Source organism: Pelodiscus sinensis, chromosome 1 (assembly GCF_049634645.1).
Source record: "Pelodiscus sinensis isolate JC-2024 chromosome 1, ASM4963464v1, whole genome shotgun sequence".
NCBI lineage: Eukaryota > Metazoa > Chordata > Testudines > Trionychidae > Pelodiscus > Pelodiscus sinensis.
Window position 1 is genome coordinate 312,613,245 of NC_134711.1, and position 18,894 is coordinate 312,632,138.

Consider the following 18,894-nt stretch of genomic DNA (forward strand, 5'->3'; position numbering starts at 1 on the left):
TTCCCGCTCCAGCTCTGCTCCTATCTGCCCCCACTCCACTCCCTTACCCTGCCCTGCTTCTTCCCCGCCTCCTCCTGAGTGTGCCCCATCCCTGATGCTCCCCCTTCCTCCCAGAGCTTCCTGAATACCATGAAGCATCTGTGGGAGGAGTTGGTAGGCCTGGGGAGGGAAGCAGAAGAGGGGAGCTTGGCTGTTGGTGGGTGCTCTGCACCCAGTAATTTTTCCCTGTGGTGACTCAAGCCCTGGAACACCCACAATGTAGGCACCTATGATGTAGGAGTGATTGAACCAACATGCCAAGTGTCCCAAGTGATGACACCATGTTAGCATTACCAGCCACAGTTTAGTCTGTGACCAAAGCTAGTCATATTTACCCAAATATATCAACACGTGGTGTGAGTTTTTTGTGCTGCTTCTCTCCAAGTTGCAAGAAAAAACTGTCAGCCTAGAGGAATAGCTATTAGCCAGCTTTGTGCTCTCCTAATTGATGTGGCTCTAGAGTAAATAAGCCAGCACTGGAGCATATCCTGCAGCAGCATAAAAGGAGAAAGGACATTTTTCCAGTGGTATTTAAGGAGGCTTCTTAATAAGCTGCCATGTAAAATTTTACCTGTAAAATTCCTGCCTTGTTCCTATGACCAGCCATTGATAATTAATCTATAAAAGAAGCTTCATTGCCATAGCAACAACCCGGATGTATATTGAAAAAGCACAGGTCCTGCATTGACAAAATAAGCAAATGCTGGGAAAAGCTGCCCTGAAATTGCAAGGTTACTTTGGAGTGGTTCCGGTTACAGCAGTGCAGGAGAGGATTACCCTTATCTGACTTCTCTATAGAGCAGTTCATAAATCTGTAATATGTGAAGTGGTGCTTGTCAACTTTCATTTATTTTCTTTCTTCTCTTATCAGGGGGACAGGAAGACTGCATCCTATCTTATGAACCTGTCACAAGACAGGAAAGTAAGTTCTACCTGCTGTTCTTTTATTATTGTTATTAGTGATCATGCCAAGGGACTAGTTGAGAAGTGGGCCCTGTTGGAGCAGCACTGTTCAAATATAGAATAAGAGACTATCCCTGCCCCAAAGACCATACACATCTGAATAAACAAGCCAGAGAGAGTGCTGAGAAAGGAATACAGTAGGGAGAGTGAACAGTGTGATGGCAGCAGGTGTCATGTTAGTGGCTGGATTTTAATAATTTGTTGGTGGTTTTCCTTAAATCCTTTTGGTGGGTTTTGTTGGGAGGGGATTAGCTAGATGGACTGATAAAGGAGCAGGGTGGGATCTGGAGACCATGAGTGAGAAGGCAGGAAGGGCTGGGGTTGGTGCTCAGTCAGCACAGGGAAGAGACTGTTCAGAATACAACCTGCAAGAAGCAAACAGATGACTTCATTGGTGCCCTTCAGTCCCTGCTTCAGCTGCTTTCTAGAGCCCCACTGCTGGTTTGTCTCCAGCTAGCTCCTCCCTGCAGTTTCTCCCCCAGAGTCTACATGGCCTGCTGCCAAAACAACAATGTTAGGTGAGGGGACAATCATAAGGGGCCTACCACCTTGTGGAGCCTCCCCCTACACTATTCTGGGCCCAGGGGTGGCTTCTACCAATAAATCCATTTAAGCTTTGTCTACATTACAGATTCATTTGGTGTAATTTACATCATTTAGAGGGGTAAATAATCCATAACTCTGAGTGACATAAATTATACAGACCTAAGTGCCAGTGTGGACAGGTTATGTCAGCAGGAGAGCTTCTCCCTTCGACATAGCTCCCAACTCTCATGGAGGCAGGGGTTATTAATCTGACAGGAGAGCACAGTCCCCTTGGCTTAGAGCATCTTCACCAGAAGTGCTACCGAGTACAGCTCCAGCTGCTGTGGTGTGCACATCACTATTGAATGTGATATTGTTTGTGGATCTTCTCAGCTTCTCCACAAAGCTGAGAGTGCTCTTCCCCTCACAGTATAAGCCTCTCCCCAGAGCAGGTTATCCTGCACAATGCCAGGCTGTAAGTACTCTGCTGTGATTTATCAAACCAGAGAGCTAAAGCTTTGTCTGTATGGTACATCTGCACAGCATATGCCTTATGGTGGCATGCAGAGAACATACACCTCCGGTATCCCAAAAGCTCTGTAGTTTAGACGTACCCTGAGGCTCCAGCAGAGGAGGAGCAGTGGGAAAAGTCCCTGACAGCTGCACACCACTGGAGCGTCTCCCAGATGCCTTCTCCCAGCCAGAATCTTTCACTGCCATAAGTAGTTATACTCCATGGTGTGGACAGAGCCTGCTTTTCACTGCAGCATGCAGCTACACATACATTATGTACTACTGCTAACGTTTAGATGTAACCCGTACACCTGCTGGGTGTGGTTCACTGTCCCATGTCGTGGCACTTAGACACCTTACAGAGAGAGAAAGAATGACTGTGCTCTAGAGCCTTAACTGAAAGGCATCTGACACTAGGCTCCAGGAATCCCAGGTTCAGTTCTGCCTGTAGACACTACATAGACAAGGCCTAATATTGGTGCAACCTGGTTGATTTCACTGGGAATGTGTGTAACTGAGAGGAGAATTTAGCTAATAGTCTTCTTCCCATTTCTCATGACATTGTTCATCTGATAGCATCTAGGAGCCACTTTGTCAAAGACCCTTATTGGATACCATTATTGGACCTACCCAAGTGAGTTATAAAATCAAAAACACATATTCCTGCTCATCCAGAAATATAATTTATGCTATCATGTGCCAAAAGTGTCCGTCTGCTATGTACATTGGACAAACATCTCAGACACTTCGCCAAAGGATCAATGACCACAAAACAGATATTAGACAGGATCACAAAGAAAAAACAGTTTCTTGCCATTTCAACCAGAAAGGACATTTTCTCAACAACTTGATTACCTGCATCCTGCTTCAAAGACCTTTTAAGACTACACTTGAAAGAGAATCCTCTGAACTGTCATTCATGCTTAAATTGGACACTTTACACCTAAGCTTAAACAAAGACATCAATTATCTTACCCATTACAAAGATAGCTTCCCCAATTATCACCTCTAATATCATTAGCTCACAGACATTTACCTTCCCCTTCCCCATCCCCCTTCTGTTCTGAAATTTGATTTGTCCTTTTCATATGTGTTCATTTTTTTAATTGTATCCTTTGGTATATATGGTGACAATTTTCTTCCACTATTTGATCTGAGGAAGTTGGTCTGGCCCATGAAAGCTCATCACCTAATAAACCATCTTGTTAGTCTTTACAGTGCTACATAGTCCTGTTTTTTGTCAAAGACAGTGATTATGTGCCCTTAGCCTATGAGTAGAGCACACTGCAAATGTCAATTCCAAGAGCTCTGGAATTGTGCCTTGAGTACAAAATAGTGCCTCTCTCATGTGTGTCCAAAATAGATTAATTATTGTAAAGACACATCTAAAATTTTCTACAACTTCAATCTACACCTATGAGCAGTAAATTAGTTTTGGTAAGACATTGTAACTATTTGGTGTTTCTGTCAGAATAAAGAAAAGTTATAGTCTTCATCTGAATATTGTTTTTCTTTCTGTTGTTCAGTTAATTACACCAGACCTGTTATTATTTTGGGTCCTATAAAAGATCGGCTCAATGATGATTTGATATCTGAATTCCCTGATAAGTTTGGGTCATGTGTGCCACGTGAGTACCTTTTCTACTTCCTCCTCAGTTCTGTAATAGTAATGTTCTTTGATGTCATGCATACAATGCAGAAGCAGCATCAATATTTATTTTATGTAACTGTGTTTCTCAAAAGCAAGTAAAACTCCTAGCCTTGGTCCAGCTGAGATGCACTGTTTTGTGGTGCTGTGCATGAAATAGAATTTCTGTCCCCTGGGAAATTTCACTTTTCTGAAAAGAAAGCCATTCCAAATGGGAAACGAAAAGTCAGAAATGCAAAATTTCCCAGCAAACAAAATGTTGGTAAAACTCCATTTTGGAAGTCCCAACTTCCTTGGCTCCCCAGTTGACAAGCTGGTCAGAAAACCAAGCAGCTCACCCACTCATGGGCCAGCCACCCAGGAAGCCAGGTTGCTGAGCATCCTGCCCATGAGCAGCCCAGCGACTCAGCCAGAAAGCTGAGTCAGGTAATCTACCAACCATGCAAGCAGCCCAGACTGCAAACCAGGTGGGAAACCAGCTTCTAGCTCCATTATAGCCCAGGAAGCTGGGGAGCCAAGCACTTTGCCCACTTACCACTCAGACAGCCTGGAAGTCGCCTGTGGAGCCTGAGAGTCCTAGTTTTGTGCTTGATGGAAGCTGGAAGCCTGGGTTCCCCCCACACCCTGCCAGATGAGATGCCAAGGATTTGGGGACCTCTGGGAGCCCTAGAACCCACCAGACAGGCTCCCTAGAAGCTGTGACTCCTAAGCCCTTCACTAGGGGAACTGCTGCAGAGTTCAGGAGCCTGGAAACTCTTTGAAAATGGATTAAGCTAAACAGGAAAAAGGTAATTTTATACTGGAATAAAAGTGCCTACACATGGACTCATTCAGGAGTAGTTATTGCACTTTAAATTCATGTCATACATTAATCTGAATTAAGGGTACGTCTTGACTACAGGCTTTTGTCGACAGAAGTTTTGTCGACAGATACTGTCAACAAAACTTCTGTCGACAAAGAGCATCTAGACTACATCTAGTTCTGTCAACAAAGCAAGCCGCTTTGTCAACATGACAGTGTAGATGCAATAACACCTTCTGTCGACAGAACTCTGTTGACAAAAGGCATTATTCCTTGTAGAATGAGGTTTACAGCCGTCGACAAAACTGCTGAGTTCTGTCGATGTTATGTCGACAGAACTCAGCGGCAGTGTAGACGCAGGTATAGTTTTGTCAACAAAAGTCCACTTTTGTCGACAAAACCCTGTAGTTTAGACACACCCTAACAGTGAGGTGTAGACAAGCCCTAAGTATCTGTGGTTGTGTTTAAGAGGGCTTTGCCTCCCTCCTTGGTCAATTTGTGTATGTCTAGGCTACATGCCTCTGTCGTCAGAGGCATGTAAATTAAATTACCCGACATAGTCAATGAAGCCAGATCGATCGACAAGGGAAGCCTTTGTCGACTGCTCCTGTAAACCTCATTTCACGAGGTATAAGGGAGATGTCGACAAAGGTTTCTCTTGTTGACCGATCCGCATCTTGACGTGCACGTTGTACTGACGATCAGCTAAGCCGGCACAGTGTGGCGGCCATTTTTATTTTAATGAAGCTGGGGATATTTAAATCCCGGCTTCACTGACTATGTTGGGTAGTCTAATTTACATGCCTCTGTCACCAGAGGCATGTAGTCTAGACATACCCTTTTATGAGCAAACATATTTAATTTGGAAATTGGATGCATTTCCTGGTCATTCAGCCTTTCTCTCCTTGATCTCACTCTGCCCTAGGATGTGGGTCTTATCACAAGATAAGGGGGATATTTTAACGGGAGCCCTTTATTTAAATGCTGGAAGTACTTATGTGCTTGCACTTGCTTATATGTGATCTGAATTTGGCCAGGAGTGGCCTCTATTGAACGTACTCTTACGAAGTATGTGATTTGTGAGAAAAGTGCCTACAAACATCCTAATTTTCTCATCTTTTGTTGGTCTGTGCAGATACCACAAGACCGAAGCGTGACTATGAAGTGGATGGGAGAGATTATCATTTTGTCACTTCGAGGGAACAAATGGAAAAAGATATCCAAGAGCACAAATTTATAGAAGCCGGGCAGTACAATGATAATTTATATGGGACTAGTGTGCAGTCTGTGAGATTCGTAGCAGAACGGGTAGGTTGCACCCATTTTGACTGCCCTTGCAACGCAGTCTGTTTTGTACCAAAGCAACCTTTAGACATGATCCATGTGGAAATATACCAAATCTCTTCAAAATAGTTTCCTCATCATTATGGCTATTTAAGGTTGCAAACAAGTTGTGGTTTATTTTTTGTTTAAAAGTTGCAGCCGTGGATTTGCTAAAGTAGTGGTCACGCCAAAATTGCAATGCTGCTCCACATGCATCTCACCCCACCAAGCCCCCAAATTCCCCAGGAGAGAGTTGCCATTGCAGGCAGAAGTTTATCAACTAGGCACCTTCACCACAGTGGTGGCAGAAGCATAGACTCTTCCTCTCCTTGCACTGCAGTGCCCAGGCTGCTGATGCCTCATTTGAGCAGAGGGATGGCTAGGCCAAATTTGAGTAAGTGGCATTGCAACCTGGTGTCCTTTTAAGCCAGGCTGGTGCCCTTCTTAGTGAGAAGCCCAGGCACGTGCAGCCAGCTGCAGAGTGGTGGTCCTTGCGCGGCAGCAGCAGCTAAAGGATCACGATACTGAAATTTGCAGAAATTATAAAAAGTTGCAGTGTCTGCTAAAAGTTGCTGTTATGGCAACAAAATCCAGGTTTTTTTACAGCCTTCTGGATATTAGAAACACTCTGAAAATAAACAAAGGGGGCCAGTCCAGCTAGCACTGGATTTGAGAGAATAAGGAGGAAACTGAACAAGGAAGAGAAAAGAGAGCTAAAAATGTAATGAATAAATTGACCGGCAATTATAACCTAAGTTTGCCCCCACTGAAGTCACTTGCAGACTCTCATTGGTTGTAGATTCTGCTCTCTCTTTTTACACTGATGTGAAATTACTCTGGATATACATCAAGGTGTGACCATGATCAGATTTGCCCACAACATGATTAAGATGAGAGGTTAAAATTAAGAGCAGGAAACACATTTCTCGCTTGTCCAGGGTCTAGTAGTACATGGGTTATTTCATGGAAGGGATAATAGTAAACTAGTGTTATTTATTTTAAACATCCTCTCTTTTTTTCCTCTTTGGGAGAAAAACAGCTAGCCCCAATCCATCTCTTCCAAGGCCAAACTGTTAGATACCATCAGGATACGCTCTCCTTTTGTTTTAAAGGAACAAAGTTTATTCTGGATAAGCTCAGAGTTAAAATGAGATGGAAAGGGACAGTTTTTGTTCTCCTAAAGATACACAAAACCATTTCTAGTACATAGTGAGGTACACATATGCCGGTATTCTTGACATAAGGTGACATTCTTCTCTGCAAAGTTTAATTTCATGACATCCCTATCACTTTAACACCTAGATGCAACAGAATATAATTACATTCAGTCTAGATGCCCATGAGTACTATTTGAATTCCTGCCGTGCCTAATGCATGTGAAGTGATTCATAACATCGTTTGAAGGTGTGGAATTCTCTGCACTGTCCTTGACCACTGCCTTTTGAGCAGCCTTCAGACCAGTTAGCATGTCTGGAGTTCTTTGTATTCCAGATGTGGTGTCACGCATCTAAGAACACAATAACATTTTAGTAATATGGATAGCAAAACACTCTTCCAACCTTTTAGCCAACATACATCTCTGTGGTCAGAGGTGCTAATATTTTTCTGACCTTGGTGAAAGGGTGTTGTTTTAGCAGAAGACTAATTCTCAAGTTCTAATTCCCATCTCTAATGCAAACTCCTTCTATGACCCTGGCCAAGTCATTTATCCTTTGTGTTTTGGTTTCTTTACTTGTAAAGTGAGAATAATGCACGCCTACTTCATAGCTTTATGAACATTAGTAATTATAGCCTTACAGACACGCCTGTGAGGTAGGTACTATTATCCCCATTTTACAGATGTGAAAAATGAGCCACTAAGAAGTTTATGTGACATGTCCAAAGTCACACAGGAAGTGTGTATCAGAGCCAGAAACTGCCCTCCACCAAATCTCTTCACTTTCTGCTCTGTATTTCAAGTGCAAGAGTGTGCTGTTTTACCTGAAAACAAGAGCACTCCACATGCCTTTAAATCCATCCTAGTTGATCTTCCAAAACTGAAAAAGTTTTCTTCCACATCTCCAGTTTATCTCTTATATTGGCACCAGAGCAAAAAAAATATTGTGCAAGTAAACAGCTGAGTTAGTACCCTGGAGTCTAGCCTCCTCTTGCTGAGTTAGTAATGTTTGTTTTCTGGAACACTGCATTTTAGACTGTCTTCCTTTCTTTTGGACAACTTGCAATAAACACTGCAGAAATAAACACATCCTATCTGTTTCCAACAGGGCAAACACTGTATACTTGATGTATCAGGAAATGCTATTAAACGGTTACAAGCTGCACAACTGTATCCTATTGCTATCTTCATTAAACCTAAATCATTGGAGCCACTGATGTAAGTATATAACTCCCTAGACTGTTTTGGACTTCTTTTCAGAAGGCACATTGCCAGCATTTTGCCTCTTCTTCAAAGTCAGGAAAACCAAGCAAATCAAGGAAATCTAGAATATTGAAGACTTGATTTTAATTTACACAATACATAACCAGTCAGTTACTTAGTTGTTTGAGAATGGAAGTTAGACAACCATCACTTACAGCTTGATTTTGGGGGAAGTGACTTAATGCTCTGTGTTTTCCACATCTGTACAATGTTTTCCTATTTGTTTAACACTGACACGGCATCTGGTGCTTTAAAATACACAAAAATAAAGATGGTCCCTGCTCTGATGATCATACAGTCTACCAAAAAGACTGTACAAGATTTAACACAGTGGGAAAAACAGACATGAAGCTTGATTTGTTTGGGAAAAGAATATCTACCCAGAATAGGGAGAGCTCAGTGGATGAGGAGCACTATATTTATGCAGAACATTGTGACTGTTATCCTACTATTAAAGAGAAGTAATATTAAATCCTGTCAAGTTAGTGGCAGTTTCTTTCAGGTTATGTATCAGCTATTTTTTTACTTTCATTAGATTAAAAAAGCTTTTGCCCAAATCTCATCAGTGCTGACAATACTACAGGGACACACAATGTGAAATCCATTATTTTTTGCTTCATGAATAAGAGCCTTTTATAGATCTTTGAATGTCTTATTTTAGAAATGCTTTGCAGAAAAAGCTTTTAACTAGAACTTCAAGATTTTGTGGGACAGCAGCATCTAGGATCCTTGTAATGTGGTTGAGATGAGTAAGTTATTCAAACAGAAAAAGACTAAAACATTTCTAAGAAGAATAGGAAATGTATAGAATTCAAACACTCTAGATTACTTACAAATTCCATGCTCTCCCCTGCAGCCAACACATGGGAAGTCATCTCAATAACGTGTGTCTTCCTAAAGAACGGTTAGTTTTCAATATGAATAAAAATCTCAACATATTTAATAGAATTCTTTTTGAGGTCAATATCAAGAGAATAATGGCACAACACTGAGGTGATTAGCCAGGAAAGTTACCCATGTCGCTGAACTGTACCCTAGTGAAATGACTAGGTCTTTGGGTTTTTCTACAAGGGGACAGGGAAGTTAAGTGATTCAACTAAAGATGTGAAGTAAATGTGCAGGAGTTAAAGCATAAGGTTAAATTTTCCATCAGATGTTTTCCCTCTGAATAAAGTGGGCTTAGTCTTCCAAGGAAGATTGTATTAGAAGGAACTGACTGCTTTACTCCTGAATGAGAGCAATTCAGGGGTTTAAACCATTTAGGGGTTAAAGATGCTTTAACTTTAGTTGCTGCACCTTAACTTTCCTGAGTGTTACCATGAAGACATGACTTTAGTAATCTAGGATTTCTAATGACAGAATACAGCTAAGTGCTTATCTACACACACAAATTGCACCCCTTTAACTATTCCAGCATAATTACATCACACATATACCCCTTACTGCAGATGCAGTTATACCAGTATTAAACAACCATATATCAGTACAGAAAGAATAAAGATAAGGCACCTTCATACAAGTGTTTCTATGTCCTCATTATTCATTGTAGGGGTATAATGATTTCAGTACAAAATTACATCCCTTGCCAAAATAATTGTATCATTACAATACACAGTGCATAAATCAGACATAAGATTTAAATAGACTTAGCCAATACTCCCTGTAATGCAAACATGTTCCAGGTCAATACAGTAACTGCCATCATGCATAGATAGAAATGTCTACCTGTGGGTATCTACATCTGCAGTTAGACATTTCTATCTGTGCAGGGCTCTAATAATAACCAAACAAACTCTCCACCTGACAAAAAATTGCAAACAAGAACAAACACAAAGACAAAAAACATAGAGATGACTTGTAGCAAAGATGATTAATTCACGATAAAGGACCCAATTCTCATTGACTCTAAGGCCTTGTCTACACTTATCTGGAGATCAGCACTGTAGGGATCAATCTCCCAGGGGTCAATTTAGTGGGTCAAGTAAATACCCACTAAATCGACCTCCCATCGATTTCTGTATTCCAATGGATCGAGACGAGTCAGAGGAGTCAATGGGAGAGTTTCTCCTCTAACCCTCCCTCCTCCCCCAGTGGAGATGCTGCTGTAACTTAAACTACGGTACATCAAATTCAGCTATGCTGTTCATGTAGCTGGAGCTGCGTACCTGAGTTTGATTTTGCCCACAAGTATAGACTTGGCCTAAGACTCCTTTAAGACCCTTTTAGATAGTGCCAGAGTGAAGAAAAGTGAGTATAAATTAAAGTCCCTATAACACTACTAGTACAGGTTGAATCTCTCTAGTCCAGCACCCTCAGGATCTGGGTGCCGAACCAAAGAATAAGCCAAAGCACAAGAGGTCAGTGTTGTCTAGCAGCATTACCAACACTTCCACTGCTTACTGTGTTATGACAAGACATTTAGGGGTCAATTAGAGCCAGATAACAGCACAGAACACTGAGAGCCAGGACTGGTGGCTATAAACACACTTTATGGGACCACAGGAAACTTGGCCACACCCATGATAAGTAGACATCCAACTAACTAAAATCATGCCAGACCACAGATGTTGCCAGATCAGAGGGTATGTCTACACTACCCTCCTAGTTCGAACTAGGAGGGTAATGTAGGCATACCACACTTGCAAATGAAGCCCGGGATTTGAATTTCCCGGGCTTCATTTGCATAAGCGGGGAGCCGCCATTTTTAAATCCCCGCTGGTTCGAACCCCGTGCAGCGCGGCTACACGGGGCTCAAACTAGGTAGTTCGGACTAGGATTCCTATTCCGAACTACCGGTACACCTCGTTTCACGAGGAGTAATGGTAGTTCGGAGTAGGAACCTAGTCCGAACTACCTAGTTCGAGCCCCGTGTAGCCGCGCTGCACGGGGTTCGAACCAGCGGGGATTTAAAAATGGCGGCTCCCCGCTTATGCAAATGAAGCCCGGGAAATTCAAATCCCGGGCTTCATTTGCAAGTGTGGTATGCCTACATTACCCCGCTAGTTCGAACTAGCGTGGTAGTGTAGACATACCCAGAGATTGCCAGACCAAAGAGGTTCATCTCTACAGTAACAAGGCCTTAACACAAGTGAAAGTCCTGCCTGATGTCTGTGGTAGATTGCAATCCTTCATTGAATGGCAATATTATCATTGAGGAGGCAGGTTTACATGTACTAATTCCAAGCCTATTAATATAACCCACAAATGACTGACATAATGTTTTCAGATAAACCTTCTCTATTCTGTACTCTCTAAATCTACTCTCTGAAGTGATGTAACTGGATTAAGGCTGTACTGAGTAATGTATTTTACAAAAGTTGTTACAAACACTGTGTGGCTGCTGAAGCAACATTCATACTTTCAGTTATACAGACAGCCAACTTAAGGGACATTTATAGAAATAGATTTTGGTAGCTGTAACCACATATATACAACATTTTCCAGCAGGCCGATTTCTGTCCCTGATGGAAGAAACTAAGGGATAAGTCAAGTGTAGCAAACACATGCTCTCATGAACTCACAGATCCTTCTTTATGCATCATCATGCACATAATTTCCTACATTCATCACATGTCATGCCATATACAGTCCATTACCACATAGTCACATGGTTTCAGTACAGAACTTTAAATGAGGTTTATATGGAATACAGAAGACTTCCTTTTTAATATGGTGTGATCTTGCTTCCCTATATTGCCTTGACAAAGTTACCTGCTCTTCTGAAAAATAAATAACCATGTTATAGAAAAGGAAAAGCAAATAGATCTGAATTTATTATTAAGACTTAGGGAATCTGCTGTACACAAGGCACTAAATCAACACAGACATCGGTGGCATGATGAGAGAGGGTGGCGGGGGGCAGTTGCCCCTGGGTGCCACACTACGGGTGGCGCCAATTTAGTCCCCCTCTTCTTCCCCCTGTCATACCTCGGCTTGCCTGCTCCTCCTCCACCCGCCGCCTCCAACTGGAGCCTCCTCCCCGCTTCTCCACCCCCCAGCCCAACCCTCCTCAGGTTAGTGCATGCAGGAGCCCGGCCCCAAACTGGAGGGGGCGGGGGAAGACATGGTACAAGCTCCCCCCACTTCTCCCAGGGTCGAGCTCAGCTGTGCACCAGGTGCAGGGCCCCACAACATGGCAGCGGTGGAAATTATTCCTTTGCCCCCGGGTGCATAACACCCTCGCTAGGCCTCTGACAGACATTGTTCTTTCTGAGCCATAATACACAATATTAATAGTGGTACATGTACAGAAAATTACTTTTCTTACAGTAATTAAATGGTGTCCCAGTGGCTGCTCCAACAAATAATAAAGCTAGTGCTATATAAGGATTTTACTGGTACTCAGTACAGTAAACTTCCGATAATCCGGCACTTTTAGGACCCAGGTGGTGCCGGATTATCAGATTTGCTGGACTATCGGAAGGGGGAACTATGAGGGGTCTGGGGTGGGGGGGATGCCACCCAAGACCCCTCATAGCCCCCCCCCCCCTTCCGATAGTCCGGCTCTGCCCCAGGCATCCCTGATTCAGCCGCTGCTGGTCAGTTTCAGCAGCGGCTGAATCGGGGACGCCTGCAGCAGAACAGCTGGAGTGCTGCCGGGTTGGTCCAGTAGCGCCGACCGTTGGCGCGGCGAGACCAACCCGGCAGCACCCCAGCTGCTCTTGGGGATGCCTGGGACAGCCGCTGGTCAGTTTCAGCAGCGGCTGAATCGGGGACAGCTGGGGGGCTGCCGGGTTGGTCCCGCAGCCCCGAGGGGCAGCGCTATGGGACCAACCCGGCAGCGCCCCAGCTGCTCTGCCCCCGGCTTCTCCGATTCAGACGCTGGTCAGTTTTAGCAGCGACTGAATCGGGGAAGCTGGGGGCAGAGCAGCTCCAATGGTCTGGCTGCCCGGAGCACTTCCGGGTTCCTGATGGTGCCGGACCATCAGATGCCAGACCATTGGAGTTTTACTGTATATTTATGTTCTACATTTCACATTACAAAGTGTACTACAGAAGCTGTGCATTTAATTACAAAAAACAGGAACATAAAACACTATTGGTGTGGAACATTGTCAAATTATCTTTTCTATTAGAAACGTCCAGTTTTGTTTCTCATGACTGGTGCTAATTTTGACTTTCCACTTCAATGCATGTTAACATAGGAGGTTTTTTTGCATTACATTTCCTTGGTTTTAATTTTTGAAGCATAGGGGAGGAAAGAAGTTGGCTGGACTTAGTACCAGATGGTCCTTACTTTTTGCGTAAGTGGGCTGTGGGGAAGAGGGAAGGTGTGGGGGCCAGGGAAAAGAGTAATCCTTGCATATTCAGAGGCACATGGGACGCAAATCAGGCTCACAATTTTAGAGAGCGATTGTGTCTTCCAGAGGCAAAATCCTTTGCCAAGCTCTGCTAGGATGGTGCATCTCCACACTGCACCCAAAGAACAGAAACTTGGAGCATTTAACTGTTACCAGTCAGGTCTTTACACGTAATCCCTGCTGTTGGGGGTGGGCTAGAGATTTTTCTGTTAAACTGCTACATTTTCATGGCGGTACCTTTACTATGGAAAAAGGGATGGTTATTTGCTCTTCTTTGCAGGGAGTCTGTAAATCCAAAGATGTCTGGGGTTTTCCTTGTTTAGCCTCATGATTTTTCTCTTGTTAATGTTCAGATATCTGTGTCTGCCTAAGATCTGTATACACACCCTCTCTCTTTCTTTCTCTTATATTATTGCATGTGTGTGTACACATACACAGTGGAGCCTACTTAATCTGAACTACATTCTCTGAAGTTCTGCCCATTGGGAAATTCTGAAATTAATGTGCAAATTGAAATTCCAGTTACAACAAAACTAGTGATGGTGGGAATGCAACTGCACAAAGATCCCAGTACATATACTAGATGTACAGCACTTCAATGGGAGTTTTGCCCAGGATCCACACCCTCTAAAAGCTTACAATTCACACAGTGTACACCCTCTTCTATCCCTCTGAAAGCCTCTCATGGCTTTAAGGGACAGGGGCCCCCATTCAGCAGTCTCTCCTGTACTCATATTGCTGCTATAACCTCACCTTCACTCTGCCACTGGCTACTAGTGTTCCCGGCATGCACTAGGGTGAGACTTAGTCACCTTCTCTTGCATTTCCATGCTGTCTAACTGCAGAAGGTTTAGCTGTCCTTCATGCATAAATTATGAGGCCCGAAGGAACCATGAGATGATCGTTTAGTCAGACCTCCTGCAAAACTTGTGCCAAAATATTCCAACCTGTATTTCTTGTTGCAAAACCAATACTTTCTGATTGAATCACAGCTTATCTTTTAGAAAGACTTCCAATTGTTTTTATTCAGCTAAAGAGCTTAGTTTGTTAATAACTTTTAACTAATATTTCAAAATATGTTTCTAGGGAAATGAATAAACGTCTTACAGAGGAACAAGCCAAGAAAACTTATGAGCGAGCACTTAAATTAGAACAAGAATTTGGAGAATATTTTACAGGTATGAGTCACTTCAAAATACCTGTCCCCCAGGATCCAGGATCCAGTCCAGGACCATAAAATCTCTCTCTAGCTTGAAGGAATGATTGGTTCACGTATATAGGGTGCCACAGAAAAGGCCCAATATTAAGTACTAGTAGTTCCCATTGAAGTCAATGGGTGTAGAATGCATTCAACATTTCACACAGCAGTGTTTCAATATCAATGCATGTGTATGAAGGCAATTCTGTGCCTATTGAGGTCAGTGAGAAAAGTCCTACTGACTTCAGTGATGCATGACTGGGTCTGATTGTCCCAATCCCGTTCCCACTGAAGTCAGCAGGAATTCTCCTATTTACTTAGCTGGTCATAGCATCAGATACTTGCATTGCTCAGCACAGAATTTCATCCTGCAAGAATGGAAGACAGGTGACAAGTCAGTGCTTTCAAGCTCCTTTGTCTTAAAATTAGAACCTAAATCCATATCTAGGCAGAGAGCTCATTTTCAGAGATGCAAAGACCACACATTCCATTATATAAGAAACTTAAAAATGAGCCATAGTAGGTTGGACCAAAGGTCCAGTTAGTCCAGTATCCTGTCTTCCAACAGTGGCCAGTGCTAGATTCTTCAGAGGGAAAGAACAGAACAGGTAATCAGGCCTAGGTTGGATATTAGGAAAAACTATTTCACTAGGAGAGTGGTGAAGCACTGGAATGGGTTGCCTAACGAGGGGTGCTGGTTTCTTCCGTAGAGGTTTTTAAAGCCGAGTTTCACAAGGCCCTGTTGGAATGAGTTTGTTGTGATTGGTTCTGCTCTGAGCAGAGGGTTGGACTAGACGATTTGAGGTCTCTTCCAATCCTAATCTTCTGTGATTCCACTGCCACAGCAAAGGCAAGCCTCAACTAAGGCTCCTATAATAAGCAGTGGCACAGGAATTCTGCTACAGTGGATCACCATTATGTTGTACTTATTTGGGATCTTAAAGGTGAATGCTTTTCCCTACACTGATAGTTCATATGAATTATTATTTCTTCCAGTTTTATCAACTTCTATGTTAATATGGAAACTGTGCTGACAACTGCTGCTGTGGAATGTACCAATTAAAAATGAATTGATGTGTTTTTTTATTGCAGCTATTGTCCAAGGAGAAAGCTTAGAAGATATATATAATCAATGCAAACTTGTAATTGAAGAACAATCTGGACCTTTCATCTGGATTCCTTCAAAGGAAAAGTTATAAATTAGCCACTGCACCTCTTATTATGACAGAAGTATATTTAGAAGAAAACTACACTATACTATTTTGAGGCTTTCCTGTTTTTGTTGCATTTATGTTCTTGCAGTCAATGTGAATTTTTATGAATGTACAACACAAAGTGTTTGAAGCCATGAAGGACAGTGATGGGTCAAAAGGGTAGGAACAAAAAGACTTTTACCATACAAAGCAAATCTGTTGTGTGCGCAAAGCACCAGTTGTAGGTATAAACTTTTGACATGGGGACCCTCTGTCAAAGGGAGCTAGCCACCTACTGCACTTACATGGACATCATGAATAATGTCAGTGGCTATGCTCAGTGTGTTGATCGCTTTAAAGAGAAGTTTCCCAGCTCTTGAACCTCATGTAGGGCTTGAGCCTGCAAGGGGCTGAACACTTGACCCCGGTTCATACTCCTGTGGGTAGTTCCATTGAAGTCAATGGGACTAAGCGTGTGCTAAAGTGTTTTGGTGGATCAGGGCCACATGCTCCTTGCTGGATTGAGCCCATAGAACCTGTTCCAACTTCTGTTGAAGTCAATAGAAAGATTCCCACTGAAGTTGGATTGGGTGATAAGCTTGTCATTGCACATCAGTAGTTGGTACTCCTCGACTTTGGTAACTATGCACATGTATTGATTTCCAAAACCAAGTCAAGCATTTCTTTTTCCCCTTTGGAAGCACCATTATATCAGGAAATAACCATGTAGTTTATTTCAATGGAAGCTGGTGTTGGGAAGGGAACAGAAACATTTCACATCACACACATACCCACTCACAGGTATGAGGAGTCACAGTACCTAAACTGACAAGGAGGGAGACAACTGGGAAAAGCTTTGAAATTTTTGATTGTCTATTTTATCATTTATACTGATAGAAGGCACTTAATGATGGAATAATTTATAAAGATTAAAATATATTGATGTATAGAAACTAATTTCTATAGGTGAAAAATGTTTTGTGAGATATTTTGTAAAGATTAATTAATTGAAAGATTAAATATTTGCACCCTGGTCTGGCTGTAAAATGTAAAGAGGACCTTCAAGTTGCACTACCCCTTTCCGCAACAAATTATATAATCATTTTAACAAATTATATAATTTCTTAAATTTTAGATGACACTTTTTTTCAACTTAATCATCCTTCCTTTTAGTTAATCATGATAAATTCCAGTGAAAAGAACTCAAATTGATTACCCTGCAGGGTTTTTGTTGTTGTTATTGTTTTGGAAATAATAGGATGATGCATCTTTAAATTGAAAAAGCTGATTTTTCCGAAGCAAAATGTCAGTGACTTGAATGTAGTGTATTATTTTCTCTCTTAAAGGGAGCCATAATCTTCATTGGGAAACATTTTATAATAATTCCTTATGATATAAGTGAAATGCCAGAAGCATTTGGCCACTGACTAACTTGTGTCATCATTTCATTTCACAGTCAACAGGGGGGTTTCACCGTTAAGACTGGGGCAGTTGACATTTGTGGGGGATATGGGGAAAATCTGTGGAATTTCTGCTTGGACTACATGGGTGGAGAGTTCTTGCTTGCTGTTTCACTTGGCCCTTCTTTCCTATACTAATACAAATTTCACTGTACCACATCTGGAAGATAGTTACAAAGTAGATGAACTGCCTTTGCTGCTGCTGCTGGACCATGTTTTATAGAAAATCCACAAAATGCTGCATATTACTCCACAGGAGTCCAACGCTTTTTAGCTCGTGGCTACTTTGATCGTAATATGTAGTGACATTTTAAGGGCAAGCATTTCAATGACCTGAGTTACCAATAGACTATTCAATTACTCTGTCTATTCAAAACTTTCAGCCTTATTTCTTTACTCTGTCCTGATATGACGGGTACATGCAGCCACCCTCAATAAATAGGCTGATTAGCTGGGTGTTTATAAGACAGCCATCAACAGAGACAGGGTCACTGTAGCAATCATTAGGCGTCATGGTTCACACTGAATTAAAATGGATATGACACACTCATGCTTCCTTTATTGTCATTTTGTTCTGCCTGGCCAGCACAGATTCAAAGACAGAATACCAGGAGAATTACTAATCTCCATAACCAGAAGGGCTAGACATTAAAAAAAAAAATCTTAGATTCTAGATAACCATACAGAAATCCACAGGAAGGCCCTAGATCCTTGGAAGTCATGGAATTTTCCATGCTATTACTATCTCAGGTTGGGCTGGAGCCCACCTGAACTGATCACCAAGTATTCTAAAGCATTCTAATTTTCAACTCTATTTTTAAGCAACCACATCTGCTTCTTTGTTTCTTAGTTCAGCATGCAACCTTTTAAAATACTATCCTACCAGTAAATGTTCTGTTTTGTCATGTGCTGTGCTTTACAGTGAACAGTAACACTATGGCTGAGTACAATCAATTTTTCCATCAGTCTTCGGTTACTGTAGTACATTATTTATTTTTTTCCTGTCTGCTGTTTGTGCTTCCAATTTAGAGTTGCCATTGCACTTCTTATATTTTTTAAATAAAACCTATATATTTAAAAAAATCACCAAGAGCAGCAATGAGAGGTCTTATTTCCTGCAGGGTTTATTCCTTCATTTGTTCTGTGTCTTGATGTTTTGCGTTTCATGTTACAGCTTACTTAGTGCTGCAGCTAATTTTTTTTAATGCAGCCATTCAAAGTTACATTGGGTGGCAAGGAGAAGCGAGACATATGAAATTAACTCAGTTACATCTGTTGCAAAAAAAAACCCCAACCCTAGCTTGGCGCCTCAGACCAGAATGGTGCTAATACCAGTAAACATTAGCAGATCTTTTTCTGGCCATATAAAAAACTTGCAGGTGTCTAAGAGACAACATGTAAATACAGGACCCTTTAGGAAAAGTGCCAGATCATATCACTGGTGCTATTTCTTATGTTCTGGCACAATGTGTAGCCCACAGGGTCTAAGTTGAACCAAAAATCTTATGGCT

At 42.1% G+C, this 18,894-nt stretch overlaps 1 protein-coding gene across 26 annotated transcripts in view; it reads left to right on the forward strand.

Moving 5' to 3' along the window:
- DLG2 (discs large MAGUK scaffold protein 2) overlaps window positions 1-18,061 on the forward strand; it is a 1,555,116-nt gene extending 1,537,055 nt beyond the window's left edge. For all 26 annotated transcript variants that reach the window (XM_075919432.1, XM_075919430.1, XM_075919421.1 and 23 more), the window contains 6 exons: window positions 911-961; window positions 3,567-3,668; window positions 5,626-5,798; window positions 8,078-8,187; window positions 14,619-14,710; window positions 15,823-18,061. In XM_075919432.1, the coding sequence (XP_075775547.1) occupies window positions 911-961; window positions 3,567-3,668; window positions 5,626-5,798; window positions 8,078-8,187; window positions 14,619-14,710; window positions 15,823-15,929 (635 nt within the window). In that variant the 3' untranslated portion in view covers window positions 15,930-18,061. The remainder of the gene's footprint in view (window positions 1-910; window positions 962-3,566; window positions 3,669-5,625; window positions 5,799-8,077; window positions 8,188-14,618; window positions 14,711-15,822) is intronic.
- The last annotated feature ends 833 nt before the right edge of the window (window positions 18,062-18,894 follow it).